The sequence below is a fragment of the Lissotriton vulgaris genome, chromosome 11, assembly GCF_964263255.1.
Source record: "Lissotriton vulgaris chromosome 11, aLisVul1.2, whole genome shotgun sequence".
Lineage (NCBI taxonomy): Eukaryota > Metazoa > Chordata > Amphibia > Caudata > Salamandridae > Lissotriton > Lissotriton vulgaris.
This window is the reverse complement of record NC_141699.1, coordinates 757376695-757394501: the sequence shown is the minus strand read 5'-3', so window position 1 is coordinate 757394501 and position 17807 is coordinate 757376695. Positions and strand designations below refer to the sequence as shown.

At 46.2% G+C, this 17807-nt stretch overlaps 1 protein-coding gene across 1 annotated transcript in view; it reads left to right on the top strand.

Moving 5' to 3' along the window:
* Nucleotides 1–17471, top strand: part of LOC147683467 (maestro heat-like repeat-containing protein family member 1) — a 69202-nt gene extending 51731 nt beyond the window's left edge. Inside the window, exons 16-17 of the mRNA XM_086944854.1 lie at nucleotides 16662–16745; nucleotides 17406–17471. Of these exons, the coding sequence (XP_086800980.1) occupies nucleotides 16662–16745; nucleotides 17406–17471 (150 nt within the window). The remainder of the gene's footprint in view (nucleotides 1–16661; nucleotides 16746–17405) is intronic.
* Nucleotides 17472–17807: the final 336 nt, after the last annotated feature.

The following is a 17807-nucleotide window of genomic DNA, read 5'->3' as shown; positions in this document are numbered from 1 at the left end:
AAGATGTCCTATTTAAATTAACCTTTGCAAATACTCCCTTTGATAACCAGCCCCCATTGAGAGAGAAAAGACTTAAAAGGAAACCAAATTATTTGAAAGGGCATGGAAATGTTCATCCTCAGATATAGCCAATGGAAATACACACCATTGACAAAGCTGACAACCTGGGCTTGTTGTATCAGCCATGTAACTTGCTGTATTATATATCTGGGTGCAATGACAGCAGCTCCAAAATACTAGTGGGGAGGCACACTATACAGAAGCACATATTTTTAGCTTACGTGTTTTAAGCCACATCCGTAATCTTTTTGCCACGCCCCTCTGACGGACCCACCAGTTTTTTCATACCACTTGAAGCCCTGCATAGGCCTTTCATCGTAGGCCAGGGTTTATTTAATGAAACAGGCTACAAACATTAACTTGCTACATTTAATTTTCTTTCTTTCTGAGCATGACGAGCTGCCAACTGTGGTAGACTTTTATGTTTATGGTAATTCAGCATTAGTCGTATCATGTTGGAAATTTGTATAACACGTCCTGGCAGCCGGGGCGGCCGCAAATTGCTGGAATATCTGTTTCAATTCTTTTGAGGCTAGTCTTGTTCATTATTCTATGATTCTAACTCCTGTGGCCTTGCATCCCTCACACTGCAGTGGAATTGAAAGTGTGAGCATTTAATTGTCCCTTGCCACCGCCCACCTGGGCTCTGCAGGTAGGGCCTTTTCCTGCACAGTGTGGCCCGCACTGAAGTGGCCTCCGACTCCGTGCACTGCCTTGTCAATAAAACATGAACATTGCCTATTTTTCTCAGAAAGTAAATGTAGGTCAAACGGTTAGTATGCGTATGGAAATGAGTGGCAAACTGTAAGGTACTACACAATAAACATTTTGGTAACTTTCAAAGTCATTTTACACTCATTATCTGATCCGATGAAACCTGTTACATATGTTTTTGTTATTATATTGATTATACCGTAATTGCATGTACATGTGATTTTTCTAGGATTACCTTCGTGGGCATTCTTCCAAGGGCAGGATGACATATTGAACATTTAGTGACACCCATATTTTCTGCATCTACATATCTGTCAACTGCCCACACACCGTGGTCAAAACACACACATCCATTTTGTTTGTCGCGAATGCTGCTACCACCAATTCATAAACTACAATGTCTGCTTGCTCATTCAATCTTGCTCTCTGTCTAACTCTGAGAACACGGAAAAGAACACATATGCGCTTGTACAGGCAAAGCAATGCAGCGCTATTTGGTATCTCTCTGATGGTAAACCACCCAGCTGGATAAAGTCATGTTTTTTAGGCCTCAGCTCTAGACGGAGCTTATGGGCTGTCTCAACCCGAGACATGCTGCATCTACTGGATGGGCTTTAGCCTGCCCATGGGCTTCCCATTTGCTGCCACCATCATCACTCTTCAGTTTTATCCACATATTTCAGAGCACACCATGCCACATATTTCCTCTACACAGCTTCACACCATGCCATACAACTCCACAACAAACAATTCCAATCTAACACGTCACTCACTCCTTTGCACTATCATCAACCATGTCATCACTTCCCTACACACCCACTGCCTCTCTCATCTCTCCCTCAGACTCCCAGTACCCCCTCTCATCTTACAATACCACTGATCTCTTCCATCCCTCCCCCACGCTCCCTGTCTTCTCTCTATACTGCCTGCTCACATCCGCTACCTTCCTGTTCCTCCTAACGCTCTTCACTGGTCCACCTCTCGCCTCCCCCCTATTATTGGTGCCCCTTCCACTTGTACCTCTATCTCTCTCTCTTACTCTTTCTCACTGCTCTCTCTTGCTCTATCATGCACTCTTCCCGCCTCTCTCATACAGTTCACTTGAGTTCTCAAGCACAGTTTTCATACCATGCCTTTTCACAAATTTCTGTCCCTCAAACCCACACTCTCCTCTTATTCTTTAAGTGTTTTACTTTCCTGCATACATATGTGCTCCCACGTTATGCATCTATGGCCTGCTCTCCCCTTCTTTCTCACATATACTTTCTGCTCCTCTATCTCAAATTTCTGTCCCTCCAACCCACACTCTCTTCTTATTCTTCAGGTGTTTTCCGCATACACATGTGCTCCCTTTTATGCATCTGTTGCCTGCTCTCCCCTTCTTTCTCACGTACTCTTTCTGTTCTTCTATCTCAAATTCAATCACCATTTCCTGCAGAAACTACTTATCCCTCTCTATAATCTATTTCTATCTATTTTGTTCAGCTCTCACCCCTATCTATTCACAATGCACCGCAATTCCACTACACAAATACACCACACACTTCCACCCCACAAAATTTAACAACTAACAACTTGAATACAACGGACATAATTCCACTGGACACCAAATACATCCACTACACTCCAAACCAAAACACATAAGTAAAAGACATTGTCATTTACGTCTATAGCTCTAACCCGTGCAAATTCGAGACCTATTGTAAAATCATGCGAGCTAATATATGTGAAGGTCTCTGCTCATTGGCTGGGGGTATGACAATGGTGATTAAGATGATCAGTGGCTAACAAAAGCAAGACAATGAAAGGCTCAGATTAGATGAATAGTTTAGAGAAATACAACAGCACCAAAAAAGGGGGAAGAAAGGTGTCTACTTCAACCAATAGTTGTTGAACCAGAAACATGTAACATGATTCTCTTAGAATATCTGTCACAACAGCAGTCCCAGCCCTAGCTAGATACTCTAACACTTTACACTGGTATTGCATGTATGTATGCATAGATATTTCTATAATCTGAACTTCAGAAATATTGGAGTGTTGATAGATGGGCCAGCCCATCAAATAATGAACTCCATTTGGGCAGGGCAGTGGAAGCATATACTCCACTGATCTGGTAGCCATACAGCTCACCATGTTGAGGGATTTCTGACAGCCTGAAAATCCCATGCTAGGTTGTAGGACTTCAGTCAATAATATTAAAAGTTGGGGAAAAGTCCAGCTGGCACAACTGCAGGGTCAGCTTTGACAGCGAAGTGAACCGATTGGTTGAGTTTCATTGCTGCAATTTCACACTGGTTCAAGAGCAGTTATTGCGCAAGAGGAAATTCTTGTGGATTTTTTCCTGTAGCTGGATATTAATTTCTTTATTTATTGAAAATTCTTTTTATTCAGTTTTCAACACATTTAAGATCACACTACTGTATCACTGCATAGCACTCCATCCCATGCCCCCCTTGCACAACATCCCATTTAGTTCTGGAATACCATGAAGTAGACGTCAGTTAACCCCTTCGCTGCTCATGACGAGCTGAGCTCGTCATGAGGCACGGTTGAGCTGTGCTCATGATGAGCTGAGCTCGTCATGAACAATGGGGATTCAGGGAATGCAGCACAGGAGGGGAATATCTCAAGCACCCAAGGTGTTAAGTCTGCTGCTACCAATCCGGTTCACTATAGATGGATATGTGCCATGGATAACTGTGCACTTTCCACCAAGAACTTCCTATGGGTTGCCAGCTCTGGGTGTTTTGTGCTGCACTTTCTACTGTCCCCAGATTCTATCATACTTTTGTGGTTACCCTCTAGATCTGTACACTGCTTCCGCAGCTAAAGAGCAGTTATACCATTCCTCTTGGCTACTTTGAGATTGTGGGGGGCCTGCATCTCCAATGGCCTGCTTTGTGACGTTTAGCAAAAACTCAACGGTCCCAATCATCAATTTTTGTCCCCTTACCCATCCCATCCCAGAAATACTTCCATGATAGCCAACGTGGGGTTGTGTTCTATCAGAAATCGGCATACCCATTGTAGGTTAGGGTAAAGCAGGATCCAATACACATGAATCACCTGGCATTTCCATACCACATGCATGAAGGAGCTTCTGGCCTGTCCATAACGAAAATATTCAGGGAAGCTGTCCCTCCCCATCCTTCATAGCCTCACAGGGGTTTAATATATTCTTTAACCTGGTCTAATCTCAGGTGAGGCAATATTACCCATTTTTGGCTTCCATTGTTTGCCTTAATCCATGTGTCATCATCCAATTGCTGCCGCTCTGACTCATATCTTTCCTGCAATTTGTTTAGCCGGTCTGGGACATTTAGCACCAGAATTCTGTATAAGCAAGATCTGCCTTTCCTACCAATAGCTAACATCATGAGTCAGATTTCTAATGGACTGTAATCTTGTGAGCGCTGTTATGTGGCCCGTGTGCCTAACCAGTGCATGTCCGCACAGTAGGTAAATAAACAACTGGGATCTCTGTAAATCCTCTTTAGCTTCAAGTTGGTCGTAGAACATCATATGGTATGTCTGCCAGATGTCTCCCTATTTACAGATCCCAAACTTATCTCAGTGCCCTGGAGCTCTACCGTTTCCGTTGGGCATGTACCCATGCACAACAGCTTCTTCCTAGTGGGCAACCTCCAGTTAATCAATGGAATGGCTGGAACGCTAAAATGGCTGGAATAGTGGGCATGAGAGACTCCCCATACAGCCAAAACCCTGGTGCTTACCCGGTAAAGGGAGTCTGCTTAGGTTTCGTGGCTGGGTCCCCCAAGATCCACTCATTAACTGCCAGCAGCTGAGCTGAGCTGCCCCGTATTATAGTCTGATGTCTACTGCCCCTAGTCCGCCATCACAAAGGATTGAATGCTCTCCTTATGAGAGATTCATGGCACCGGTCCTCCCTACTTTTTATTGATGTTGAACTGTAGGGTTGTAAACCAATGGGTAAGGATTTTCTGGAGGTAGTGTGGCAAAACATACAACAGCTGTGGCAATGCCACCATTTTGAAGAGGGCTATACAACCTCATCATGGAAGGAAGCAACAGTGGTCTCAATCTTTAAAGAAAGGTGCAAAACGTGACCTGGAATGCCAAAGGCCCATTTAGTTGATAGATGCCACAGATAAGGTTTTGGGCAGAGTCCTCCTTGCACGCTTGAAAGATTGGGCATCAGAAAATTGGATTCTGATAGATACATCTGCCTTGTGGATTCCTCACCTTGTGAATATCCCCCTTGCGCCAGCAATGTTCGGAAAATTCTTTGTAGCACGCCGGCGTGGTCGACGTCATAGGAGCACGGCATTGCGCGCGACTCCGTCTGACGTCACCGACTCCTCATAAGGCCCACGTCGGCGTGATGACGTCAGTTCCCTTTTTTCTGCGTCGTCGACGCTAACGGTTTCTGGGATCTTCTGCGATACTTTGAGTATCTTGTTGCTATTTGGTGTTACAGTTTCTCTTTTGAGATTTTCTTCTTCGTCGAGGATGTCGTCGAGGAAGACGGGCTTCAAGCAGTGTGGTTCCTGTGCCCGAATGATGTCGATCACTGATCCGCACTCCGACTGTCTGTGGTGTCTTGGGTCGGACCATGATGTTAAGAACTGTCGTTCCTGCTTAAAGATGAACCCCAAGGCCTTGCGAGAGTGGGATGCGAAGCTTCTTCTTGCGAAGGTAAAAGAAAGAGAAGCTGCAAGGTCTTCGAGGTCGGTTTCCAGGCGCTCGAAGTCGAGGCAGATGTCGCGGTCGAAGTCGAGGTCGGCTTCGAGGTCGAGGTCCAGAGCGAGGTCGAGATCCAGGGAGAGGTCGAGGTCTGGATCCAAGTCGGCTTCGGGCCATGCTTCGAGCTCCTCGAGGAAGAAGCATAAGAGGAGTAAGCATCTCTCTAAACATCACTCTGGCAAGGAGTCTTCGGATTCGAAGATGAAGTCTCGTAAGCATCATAAGGACTTCGTGTCTCCTTCTCCAGCACAGTCTCATGTAGGTTCTCCTGTTCAGGAGCAGGAACCGGATCTGGAGTCGCACCATTCTTCGGTGCATGAAGAAGAAGAGGTTCCTCGAGCTCCCACTCCGTATGTGGAGCCTGAAAATCAAGAAGGCCATGGTGCACCTTTGCTGGATCAGCCTCCTTCGGAGCGGCCGGTGGGTTCGTACCCTTCCTTTCCTGGTCCGGGTCAGGATCCCTCGCAGTTTTTAAATGCCATGTTTGGTGTTTATGCGAGGGCAATGTACCCCACTGGCGCACCAGTAGGTCCCATGGGTCCATTGTCTTTTAATTTAGGTGTGCCTCAGGTTTATGCCCCGGCCCCCTTTATGCCGTTTATGCCGACGCCTTGTGCTCCTTGGCTCGGTACGGCACCGCCGAGGTCTTCGACTTCGCATGCGGCTTCGCCGGCTCCGGATCGACCTCGTGGTGATTCGGATCGTGGTGCTTCCTGTCCTCAAGCTCCTCATTCGATGTTGGCTCCGGCTCCGTCAGAGTCTTTGCCGGATCCATCGACTTCGGTCCGCATGGAATGGTCGAGGAGCAGAGCTCAACGCCTCTTGGAGGAGAAGGAGTATAAGGATTCCGAGGTTGAGGAAGGAGAGCTACAAGATCAGGGGGATTGTTTTGAGGACCTCCAAAGCGCTAGTGGCCTGGAACTTTCTCCTGAGTGGGGTTTGCCATCTGTTTCGGATGCACCATCCAAGGACGTTGCACCCTATCACGTCGTGATTCGAAAGGCTGCGGATTTGCTAGGCTTGACTTTGCCCACTGTTGAGTACAAGCCCAACATCCTCACGGAGGTTTTACATTCGCCTTCTTCTATTATAGAGCCTACTCTTCCTTTCACTGACGCATTGACTGAGCCTTTTAAAGGAGGTTTGGAAGAGGCATTTGACTGCTCCTGCAGTTTCCAGGGCGATGGCAAGGCGTTACAGGGTGGCTCCTGATGACCCTGAATTTCTTTCCTCGCATCCTGCTCCGGAGAGTCTGGTGGTGCAGGCCGCTTGTTCCAGCAGGGCTGCAGGTTCATTCCCTCAGGTGCCGGCAGACAAGGACTCTAAAAAATTGGACCAGTCTGCTAAAAAGATTTTCTCCTCAGGTAGCATGGCTTTAAAATCCACTAATGCTACTTGCCTGTTGGGGAGATATGTTCATGCATTGATGGACTCTGTGAAACAACTCTCATCTAAGCTTCCAGAGGATGATAGGAAGAACTTTAATTAAGTGGTCTCTGATACTCAGGCTGCAGCCCGTATGGTAATACAGAGTGGCATGGACAGGGTGGACTCTGTTGCCAGGATTATGGGCTCTACTGTTGCTACCAGAAGGGCCGCATGGCTTAAATCTTCAGATTTTTCAACTGATGTTCAGTCTACCTTGTTGGACTTGCCATTTGATGGGACAGGCCTCTTTGGTAAGAAAGCTGACGTGGCCTTGGAGAGATTCAAGGACAGCCGGGCGACGGCGAGGTCTTTGGGCCTTCAGGCAAGGGGTTCTGCAACTAGGAAGTTTAGGGGATTTGGCAGATCCACTTTTCGTTCCTATAACCAAGGTCAGCAGCAGCAGCAGCAGCAGCAGCAGTGACAGAATCCTCTGTATAAGACCTACAGAGGAAAACAAAGGTGCCATGGTCGTGGACGCCAGGCCTCCTCCTCCTCCACTTCCTCTAATAACCACCTGCTTCGCCTGCAGGAAGAAGTCCTGGCTCTGTTCAGAAAAGGTGCGATAGAGGTGGTCCCGGAGCAGGAGAGGGGTCAGGGGTGCTACTCCCGGTATTTCCTGATCCCCAAGAAGGATGGCAGGTTACGTCCAATCTTGGACCTAAGGATTTTGAATCTCTACCTCAAACAGGAGAAGTTCAAAATGCTCACACTTGCGCAAGTTCTTCAAGCGCTGTTGGAAGAAGACTGGATGTCGATCGACTTGCAGGATGCGTATTTTCACATCCCAATCCTGAAGTCGCACAGGAAGTATCTCCGTTTTATGGTGGGATCGCAACACTACCAGTTTGCGGTCCTTCCGTTTGGACTTACTACTGCGCCTCGAGATTTCACCAAGGTGATGGCGGTGGTGGCTGCGCATCTCAGGAGGTCGGGGATTCCTGTGTTCCCCTATCTGGACGACTGGCTGATCAAAGCGGAGTCGCCTGAGAAGGTGCTCCATCACCTGAAAGAGACATCGCAGCTGTTGTACAGGTTGGGTTTTTCGATAAACGTGCCCAAATCTCACCTGGTGCCCTCCCAGCGCAACCTGTTCAAAGGATTCGCGACATTCAGGAAATGATTCCTTTGTTCTACAATGGAGCGGTTGTTCCAGTCCTGAAGGTCCTTCGCCTGCTCGGTCTGATGGCTTCTTGCATTATATTGGTCAACCATGCACGCTGGCACATGAGGGCACTCCAGTGGTGCCTCCGCAGGCAGTGGTATCAGCACAACGGAGATCTCAGGGAGTCAGTAAAGATCTCCGGAGAAACTGCAGCGGATCTGTCTTGGTGGGGCGTGGAAGGCAATCTGTCACAAGGAAAGCCTTTTCAGCTACCACCATCGGTGGCCACGGTGATAACGGTGGCATCCACTCTAGGGTGGGGTGCTCATCTGGGGGATCTGGAGGTCAAGGGTCTTTGGTCTCCAGAGGAAAGGTTGCTTCACATCAACCTTCTAGAGTTGCGGGCGATACGTTTGGCGCTCAAGGCCTTCCTCCCTTCCCTTCTCGGTCAGTGGATCCAGGTCCTGACGGACAACATGACCGCGATGTGGTACATCAACAAGCAGGGAAGAGTAGGGTCGCAGTGTCTCTGCAAAGAGGCTCTGCGTCTCTGGACCTGGGTTCAGGATCATCAGATTTGTCTGATGGCAAATCATCTGGCCTGAGTTCTGAACGTTCGTGCAGACGTTCTCAGTCGGCAGTTCTCTGCCGACCACGAGTGGAGGCTTCACCTGGAGGTTGTTCACGGCATCTTTCAGATGTGAGGGACTCCTCGGGTGGACCTGTTTGCCACTTGCGAGAATGTTCACTGCCCGTCATTCTGCAGTCTCCAGTATCCAATGCAAGGAGCATTGGGGGACGCGTTTCAGTTGAGCTGGGGAGGTCACCTCCTTTACGCGTTTCCTCCCATACCCTTGATTCCTCGGGTTCTGAGGAAAATTCGCCAAGACCGGGCCCAAGTCATATTGGTCGACCCGGATTGGCCAAGAAGGGTGTGGTACTCGGACCTTCTCCACCTCTCCTCTCACCCGCCGCTCCGTCTCCCTCTCAGGGCAGACCATCTCTCTCAGATGGAGGGGCAGGTTCTACACCCCCACCTCCAGACATTACACCTTCATGCCTGGAGATTGAACGGGGCAACCTGAATTCCTTTTCTCTCCCTCACGATGTGGTGGATGTTTTATTTCTTTCTGCCAGGCGCAACTCCACCAAGTCCATCTATTCGTATAGGTGGTCTAAGTTTGTCTCTTGGTGCAGGGAGAGGGATGTTGACCAATTGAAGGCTCATTTGTCTGACATTTTGTTGTTTGCTCTTTCTCTGGCGCGGCAAGGGTTTGCTGTTGCCACAGTCAAAGGATATCTTTCGGCCTTATCGGCATTTCTCTGTTTGCCGGATCAGCCCTCTCTTTTTAAGTCTCCTGTAGTATTAAGATTTTTGAAGGGACTCACTAATAAGTTCCCTCCTTCTCCCTTTATTGTTCCTCATTGGGACTTGAATCTTGTGTTAACTTATCTGATGGGTTCTCCGTTTGAACCCTTGCACAAGTGTCCCATGAGGCTTCTTTCTTTTAAAACGGTCTTCTTGGTTGCAATTACCTTGGCAAGGAGGGTAAGTGAGCTTCAGGCTCTTAGTTCCAAGCCCCCGTTCTTGTCCATTCATGCTGAAAGAATGGTTATCAGGACCAGGGCTGCTTTTCTGCCTAAGGTGGTAACTCCCTTCCATCTAGGACAATCCATTACCCTTCCTACCTTTTATCCTCCACCACACCCTTCCAAGGAGGAGGAGAGGCTTCATCGCTTGGACCCGAAGAGAGCAGTTAGTTTCTATCTTGATAGGACTAAAGACTATCCTATTGATGATCAGCTCTTCGTGGGTTTTGCTGGCTGCAAGAAGGGCAGAGCGGTGCACAAGCGCACACTTTCCAGGTGGATTATCCTCTGCATCAAGATTTGCTACTCTCTGGTGGGTAAGGACCCTCCTGAGGGTATTAGAGCTCATTCAACTAGAGCGAAGTCTGCAACATCTGCATTGTCTAGAGGTGTTCCTGTTGAGGACATTTGCAGGGCCGCGACATGGGCCTCCCTCCACACTTTTGCGAAGCACTACTGCTTGGAAGCTGAGGTGAGGAGGGACGGCCACTTCGCGCGCTCTGTTCTCCAAGATTTCCTGGTGTAGCAGAGTGGACACCCTCCTCCGGGAGTGGGGACTGCTGTGGGACTCTATTCACAAGGTGAGGAATCCACAAGGCAGATGTATCTATCAGAAGAACAAGTTACTTACCTTCGGTAACGCTTTTTCTGGTAGATACAGTATCTGCCTGTGGATTCCTCACTAACCCACCCGCCTCCCCGTTGTCCACTCTGCTATACCTGGGTTTATGTGCAAATGTATTTATGAATTTGTAATTTTATGCTTTTGCACTTTTAGTGTTTTTGGATTGCGTGTACTGTGTACATTGATTATATGTATATATTTGTTGGTCCGTCCGGGTGCCTCGAAGGCACGGAAAAAAGGGCGAAACTGATGTCATCACGCCGACGTGGGCCTTATGAGGAGTCGGTGACGTCAGACAGAGTCGCGCGCAATGCCGTGCTCCTATGACGTCGACCACGCTGGCGTGCTACAAAGAATTTTCCGAACGTTGCTTGCGCAAGGGGGATATTCACAAGGTGAGGAATCCACAGGCAGATACTGTATCTACCAGAAAAAGCGTTACCGAAGGTAAGTAACTTGTTCTTCTGTCCAATACTCAATATGGTTTTAGGAGAGGGCGGGGTACAACTGAACAATGTCTTAATTTATCTTTAATCATTAATAAGCACAGAAGGACCATGAAGGGTTCTATCCATCTGGCCTTCATGGACCTATCGGGTGCTTTTGACACTGTCAACCAAGATAAATTATGGGCTATGTTGGAAGGTATGAGTGTGGAAAAAGCTTTAGTAACCCTACTCCACAACCGTCACTCCGGTACCACAGTCATAGTAAGATATGGCAGTAAAGGGGAAAAAACACATACTTAGATGCCTGTCAGGTTTTAGCACATTACACAGAAAAGGTCAGTAACTTCTCATACGTGGGCAATCTTTTTAGCAAACTGTTGAGATGGGAACCTCTTTTAACCATAAGAGCACAGCAGACAAGTAGGGTGATGGATGCACTATTCCGTTTTGCTTCTAAATTGGGGACAACTTTTTGTCTTTATTGCATTGTCCCAAGGGAGCTGGGGGTCTTGTCCTTTTTCCTGTTTGAAAATTAATAAAAGATTTAAACCATACATTGGGGCACAAGCCTGTGAAGGAACTAATTACCCTTTATGGCCAAATGTCTCTCTATTGCCAGGTATGGAGCTGGGGTTTGGGGCTATGCTAAAAACCAACAGTTTGTAGGAATCGAAAATAAATTCACGAAAAGATTACTGATGCTCCCAAAAAGTGTTCCTACCTCTTTTGCCATACAGAACTTAACTAGAATTTATTAAAGACCGTATAGGCAGTGCCCCTTTTCTTCTATAGGCCAAGATAGGGACCTCTGAGGATTTAATATTTTCATGTGATGTTATTAAAGATTCCCAAAAATCAGACAATGTTTTAAAGGTTCCATTGTTTTAATATTTATAGAGGATTTACCATGAGATTGGTCTGGAATACTTTATTGAAAACCCTGAAGGAATGCCCCTAAATGCCAAAGGAGTTTTCAAGGAGGCATACTGTTCCAGGGGCAATAGGCTTATTAGTTACCAACATGACAATATTGGAGTCCCCTGTTTGCTTCCTGCCCCTGCACAATGTTATCTATTCATTTCTACTAAGTTATGTTCTGATTTTATCTAACCAAGGTTCTGTTTATTTACTGTGCACTTTGTTGCCGGCATTTCCTCGCCAAGGAGGGTGGTCAAACAAGGTTATGCTCTGCCCATGTGATAATGTCTCAGTTTAAAGAACTATGGACGTTGTATTATTTTGCACTTTGTATAAATCAGAGAGAACTAGATTTCTGCTCCCATTACTAAGAAATACTCACTCTTGCTCGTATTGATGGTTTTAACTTCTTACCGTCTTTGGCTACGGCTGAAATCTGTATTGCAGTAGCTAATTACATAGGAGACTCCATTGCGATCAGATAGCCTTAGGAGTAAAATATGTACAGAGATGTTACCTTTTTATGATGAATTGTGTATGTATTGTATTTTAATCATATTAATTTGTAAATCTTTTCATGGTTCTCTGAGCTGAAATAAAGTCGTTCTTGACTGGCTCTATACTCCATCATGATCGGGGGAAGATCTATCTCACCATATTTCCCTTAATTTTGCGTGTCAACGGGGTCATATTCCTGTCCCAGCTTCCCTTTGGGTCTCATGTGTTAGAAATTGGGTTTCTGGTTGGCAAAAGAATGCAGCCTGTCCAAGGAGAAGCGGTAATCCTAGTCAGGGTAAGCTAGATCCACACTAAAAGATAACCTGTGTTCACCCTCTGGTAGCTTGGCACAGAGCAGTGAGGCTTATATAAAGAGGCAACGTGTAAAGTGTTTGTTCAACACACAAACACACAGCAACAGAAAGAATACCCCACAGGTTTAGAAATACTAACACTATTATAAACAAAACAAGACCAAAATGACAAAAATCCAATGTATAGAAGTTGAGATATTAAATGTTAAAGGAATACATGCAGTGAAGCGCTTAGAAGCAAGTAGCATTAAAAAAGTTACTTTACATCGTGCTGGACCGGGTCAAAGTCAACGTTCAGGCTGACCGCATGGAAGGGCAGGCCAACTACAGGACCCATGCAGGTCCAAGTGATCAAAGTACCTTTCCTGGTCACAAACAGTGAGATGGGTCGATCTGTTCCACGTAGTGATGGCGATGTGTCAGTTCGGAAGATGGGTGCTGGAGTCGAAGGTGTTGAGTGATGTGCCTCACCAGATTCTGCCACACAGGCGAGGGGATGCCTCGATTTCACCAAGCTGCAGTTGCGGAGATGTGCTGTCCGATGCATTAATCTCTAGAGGCAAAGTGCTGGTTCAAATGAGATGTGGCAATTAAACTCCAGCAACAGTGTTGATCGCTGGTTCTGTTACACACAGACAGGAGATGCACCAAATTCCATGTTGCAAGTATCTGGGCGACTTCCAGTAAGCTTCAAACAACAAAAGAGTGTAAATCAATAAATGTATAGAAGCACAAAAGGAGAGAAGATGAGTATGCAAGTCTTATTAGATTTGTATAGGAAGCCCTCACTCACCACCCTGGTTGATGACATGCTTCATCATTAGGCCCACTGGGAGAAGCCGAATGCCTCCCCAGTGTGCTACAATGCCAGGATTACTGTGGAGCTGGTTAGTTGTGAAGATTATGTACATGTGAAAAGGGTTTAAAAATGTCCAGATTGTGTCTCACATAAAAACTTTATTATGTGGCCAATCTGACATATTAAAGCAATGTGTTTAGGAAACTACCAAGTTGATTGTTTGGCTATTTCCACTTAAAGTGGGGTCAACATGTTTTTGCCGTTGATGTGTGATTTACTGGGCATTCGTCAGGACCATGGGGAGTGTACCTCGGCGGTATGGGCACGCTAAGGCCCACCCTGACCAGAGGACGTGAAAGCTAAAATCCAGTGTAAATAAATGTGCAAAATGAACAAACCAACAAGTTGTGGGAAAATTACCTCATAATCAGAGGAACCTGTATAGTTTGAAAAATAAAAGATCCACAGGAGGGGGGTGGATGCGAAAATGGCACACCGCCCGCAACGCCTGGCACCCGTTCGATATCTGCGTGTAGCCTTTAACAGGACCACTTCCAGTACGTTCAGGCACAGGAGCAGGGGTACTGACTTTGATATCCCTGAGACTCAAGCAACAGGAGGCAAGCCACAAGCTCCTGGAGATCACTTGGCGGTAAGGCAGAGTCAAGCTCTCCTTCAGCAGAGTCTGAGAGCAGCAGACAGCAGTGCAACGCAAGATAGAAGTAGGCCTTTCAAGCTTGCAGTCTAAAAATGAGTCATTTGAGCACCACACCAGTCCTTCTGATAGATTCAGTTCCAGATCTAGAAGTGTCTGATTTTCGGGGTGAGGGTCAAAGACCCAGTACTTATACCCAAAAGTGCCTTTGATGTGAGGGTGTGACTTCAAAGCAGCCATTTGAAGTGCATAGGTTCTCCTTTCAGCTCAATCCTGTCCATTAGGGATAATCTGTCCTTTTTGTGAGGACAGGACACTGCCTATTCAAGTGACGTGTTAGACCCTCCCTTTCACCCCGCCCAGGCAAGGCCATCAGAATACAGATATATTTAGATGGGTACTCAGATCCATCTATCCTTTATGTGTTGTGGCGGTCTTTCAGGAATGCACAAAGTGTAGCTGTCACCCACCCTAGACGTATATTAGAGACGGGCTGTCACGCACAAAAAGCAGTAAGTGCAATGTCTTCTTTCTAATAGTGCTGTAAATAAATAGAGCCTAAAAAGAGCCGTTTGACTAGGGCCTGTGCAATGTGTCTTGCATGAGGCGTAGTATTGTGACCTAACTCAACCCTAAAGTACCCAACTTTTCCCGCAACAACCCTCTAATCAACACTTCTAAAGAGGAAGCATCTGTCACCCCAAAAACATGCAACCTGAATAGGAACAACATACAATACAACGGTAGTACTCAAAATAAAAATAAAGTAATCACCATAGTCTTGTGTAGCAGGGAGTGATTTGCCCCAAGACAGGCCCTCTTTACAGATGCAATGTGTCTCTTCTTTGTCAGCGAATGAGAATAAACGTGTAGCTCTACATGGAAGAAAGGAAGGAAAGGGACCAAACTCCTCCTCTATACCACTGAATAACATCTCATCATCCACTGGTAGCGTCCCCTCCCCATGATCACCAGAGCTCTCTGAGGAGGATGCCCTATGTCTGTCCTCCAGTTGTGACCACATTTGGCCTCCTATCAGTCTGCTGAGTTTCCTCCTAGAGTGGGATGGTTGACCCCCTTCGGCCTCCCAAATTGTCATTGGCTCCTTAGTTGATATGGGCAGGTATTTCCTCTCCCCTGCTCAGTCCCAGAGCTCTTCCGGACTCTTAAACAAAATGGTTCTCCACTGATACATTACTTTCAGTTTGGCAGGGTACATCAGCATATATTGAATGTCCTTAGCCCTGACTTTTCACTTAACCTCTAAGAAAGATGTAAGAAGGGGCTGCACTTTACCTGCGTAATAGGGGCGAGCGTAATCATAGAGTTGGTGCAATGGACGTTGTTGTGCCTGCCGCAGGATAGAGTCTGTCCATAAGGTACAGTATACTGATGGTAATGCCTCTAGGCGGTCTCCCTGGCTGTGGCCTTAGGGCCAGTGCCCTGTGCGCCCTTTCCAGAATGAAGTAGGAGGATAGCTCACAATCCATGATGCAGGTTCTGAAGTATTCTGTGGGGAATTTCTCTTATGTTGCCACCAAATCAGCTTGGCTGTCACAAGCCCATGGGGTGCTTAAAATGAAAGGTGGTCCCTACCACTCTCCTCCCATGTGGCTGTATCCTCTCCATTGCGAGTCAAGAGTCAATGCTGAGGTAGAGGTAAGTCGCTGCAGTGAGATTGCAGCTCCAGGTTGTGTCTGTTGGCGGCATGTCCATGTCCCAGCAGGTCGTTGTTTGCCTAATAAGTTTCTCTCATCCCCGACTCCCTACATTGGCTTAAGTTGGCCAAAGGGGACAAGTGTAGCGGGCACCACATGGATGTTTGCATCCAAGAAAAGGTTGCCCCATAGTTGGCTCACCCAGGCTGCAGTTTCAGTCCTAGCCACGTGTGGTGACCAGTCCATCTCCTCCACTCTAAGGTGCCTGTTACATTGTTACGGGCCACCACCTGGAAATGAAAGCAGCAATGTGCCACACCTCAGCCCCTCGCCTGTCTTCTCTCCCTCTCACGCTCCAGGAGTCGATGCAAAGAGGGTTTGCCACTGTGGGTTCACAGCTCCAGGTGGTGTTTGCCTCTGGCAGGCCCATCTACAGGTAGGCCGTATGCAAAACCAGGCCGTCGATTGGCGCTCTCATCCTGGGCTCCCTAGATAGGTTCAGGTGGGCCACAGGGGGTGATAATAGGGCCACTGCACTGGTGCCTGCAACTGAAAATAGGTCACCTAAGGTTCGGATTCAGCAAGGTTCTAGGAGCTGGCACGTAGCTCGCTCAAAATGTGGCTACCGTCTTAGGCTGCTTGGCCACGCCCCCAGTAATTTCTTTCTTGATTTCTTTACAATGTAGTGGAGGTTAGTGATCTGTCAATGGTAGGCGAGCCCTTTGGGAGCCAGGATGGTATTTATCAGATAAGGTAGAAACTGTATTGTTTAGAAAGAGTCATACAAGATTTCTTAGGTAAAGAGCAGAGTGAGCACTTATGGTAGCAGCACACGTATACACTGCCAAGTCACTATTATTCACTGTTACTGCATCTTTGATCCATTACTCACAAAAGCAATATTTCACTCACATATATGTTCTGCTTTTAGGTGATGAGTACAAGGTGCTAAGGATGTGAAATGCCAAAATAGGAGTGAACATAGTATGCTGTTTCTTGTACATATGTTTTTTATTTGCTTGAGGTGTACAGCCTCTCATGACTTTCATCTTCAAGACTCATGGCAGTCTATATTTGTTTACAACGGTCTTGGTAATGATGATCTTTTGTATTATATTTTCAGGATCCATATAATCTGCTTGAAGAAGTAGCACCACCAGAATACAGGGATGACTTCCACATCCCCAACTTTTCACCTGAGAAACATGTGAGTGTTTTTTTAAAATACCATACCATCATGTTCATGTGCCTTCTCTTTCAAATTCTGTTTCTTCCATACCATCTTCACAAACAAAGTACATCCACATGATATCACACTAATAAGTTCCTATGGAAACTATACTCCATTCTCAGAAACACAAGGAATTCTTTACGTTATTAACAAGGAGTGAATGGTGTAGCAACTCAATCCATCTCTCATCCACTGGTACCCTTAGAGAGCTAGAGCTGATTTCTTAACTTCAAAGCTGGTTTTAGTGCACAGTGTAAATGTACAGAGGTAGAATTTATCTCCTGAAGGAAAAAGAGATTATTGAAAACAGTTACCCTTCTGACTACTAGACTAGCCTCTTCTGCGAAACAAAATACACTGGGGTTGATCCAATTTGTGGGCGAGCAACGATCTATGGGCTAAAAATTCCCTTTCACACTAGGAGCTAATTTAGCTTTTTCTATCCTCACTTTTAGACTAGACAAAGAATTTGTCTGGCCTTGGCTTTAATCAATGGAGAAAAAAGCTCCTATTCCTTGGGGTCAACCATTTACTGGCAATGCCCACAATTTGCGTTTTTTGAGAACAATAAATCAACTATTATACATGTTGTCATGTCTAAATAGCCTTTTTGTTTCCATTCTCTCTATCTACCAGCTTGAGGACATGATCAAAATGATGAAAAGCACTCTCAGGTTGTGCGAGTTCGTACTTTCTAAGTAGGGTGAGGTAAGATTTTGATGCTTTTTTCCTGTCAATGTGAGTGAGAGTGTGAGTACTATCAGACTAAAAGGCTCACACAACAAACCATCACTTATCGATGGGGGTCACTGGAATGTAATGTAAATGTACTGTCGATTTGTAGAGAGCTGCTTGTCACCCGTGAGGGTCTCCAGGCACTTCTTCCATACAATAATGGGTTTACTATACTTGCCAAACAATCCACCCTATGCTACATAGTTTACAGTTTTTTTACAAATAAATGCTTTGCTAGTTTAGAAGAATCAAAAATGACACATGGTGTTGCTCTGTGGCAAACGTTAACTACTCACCTGAATT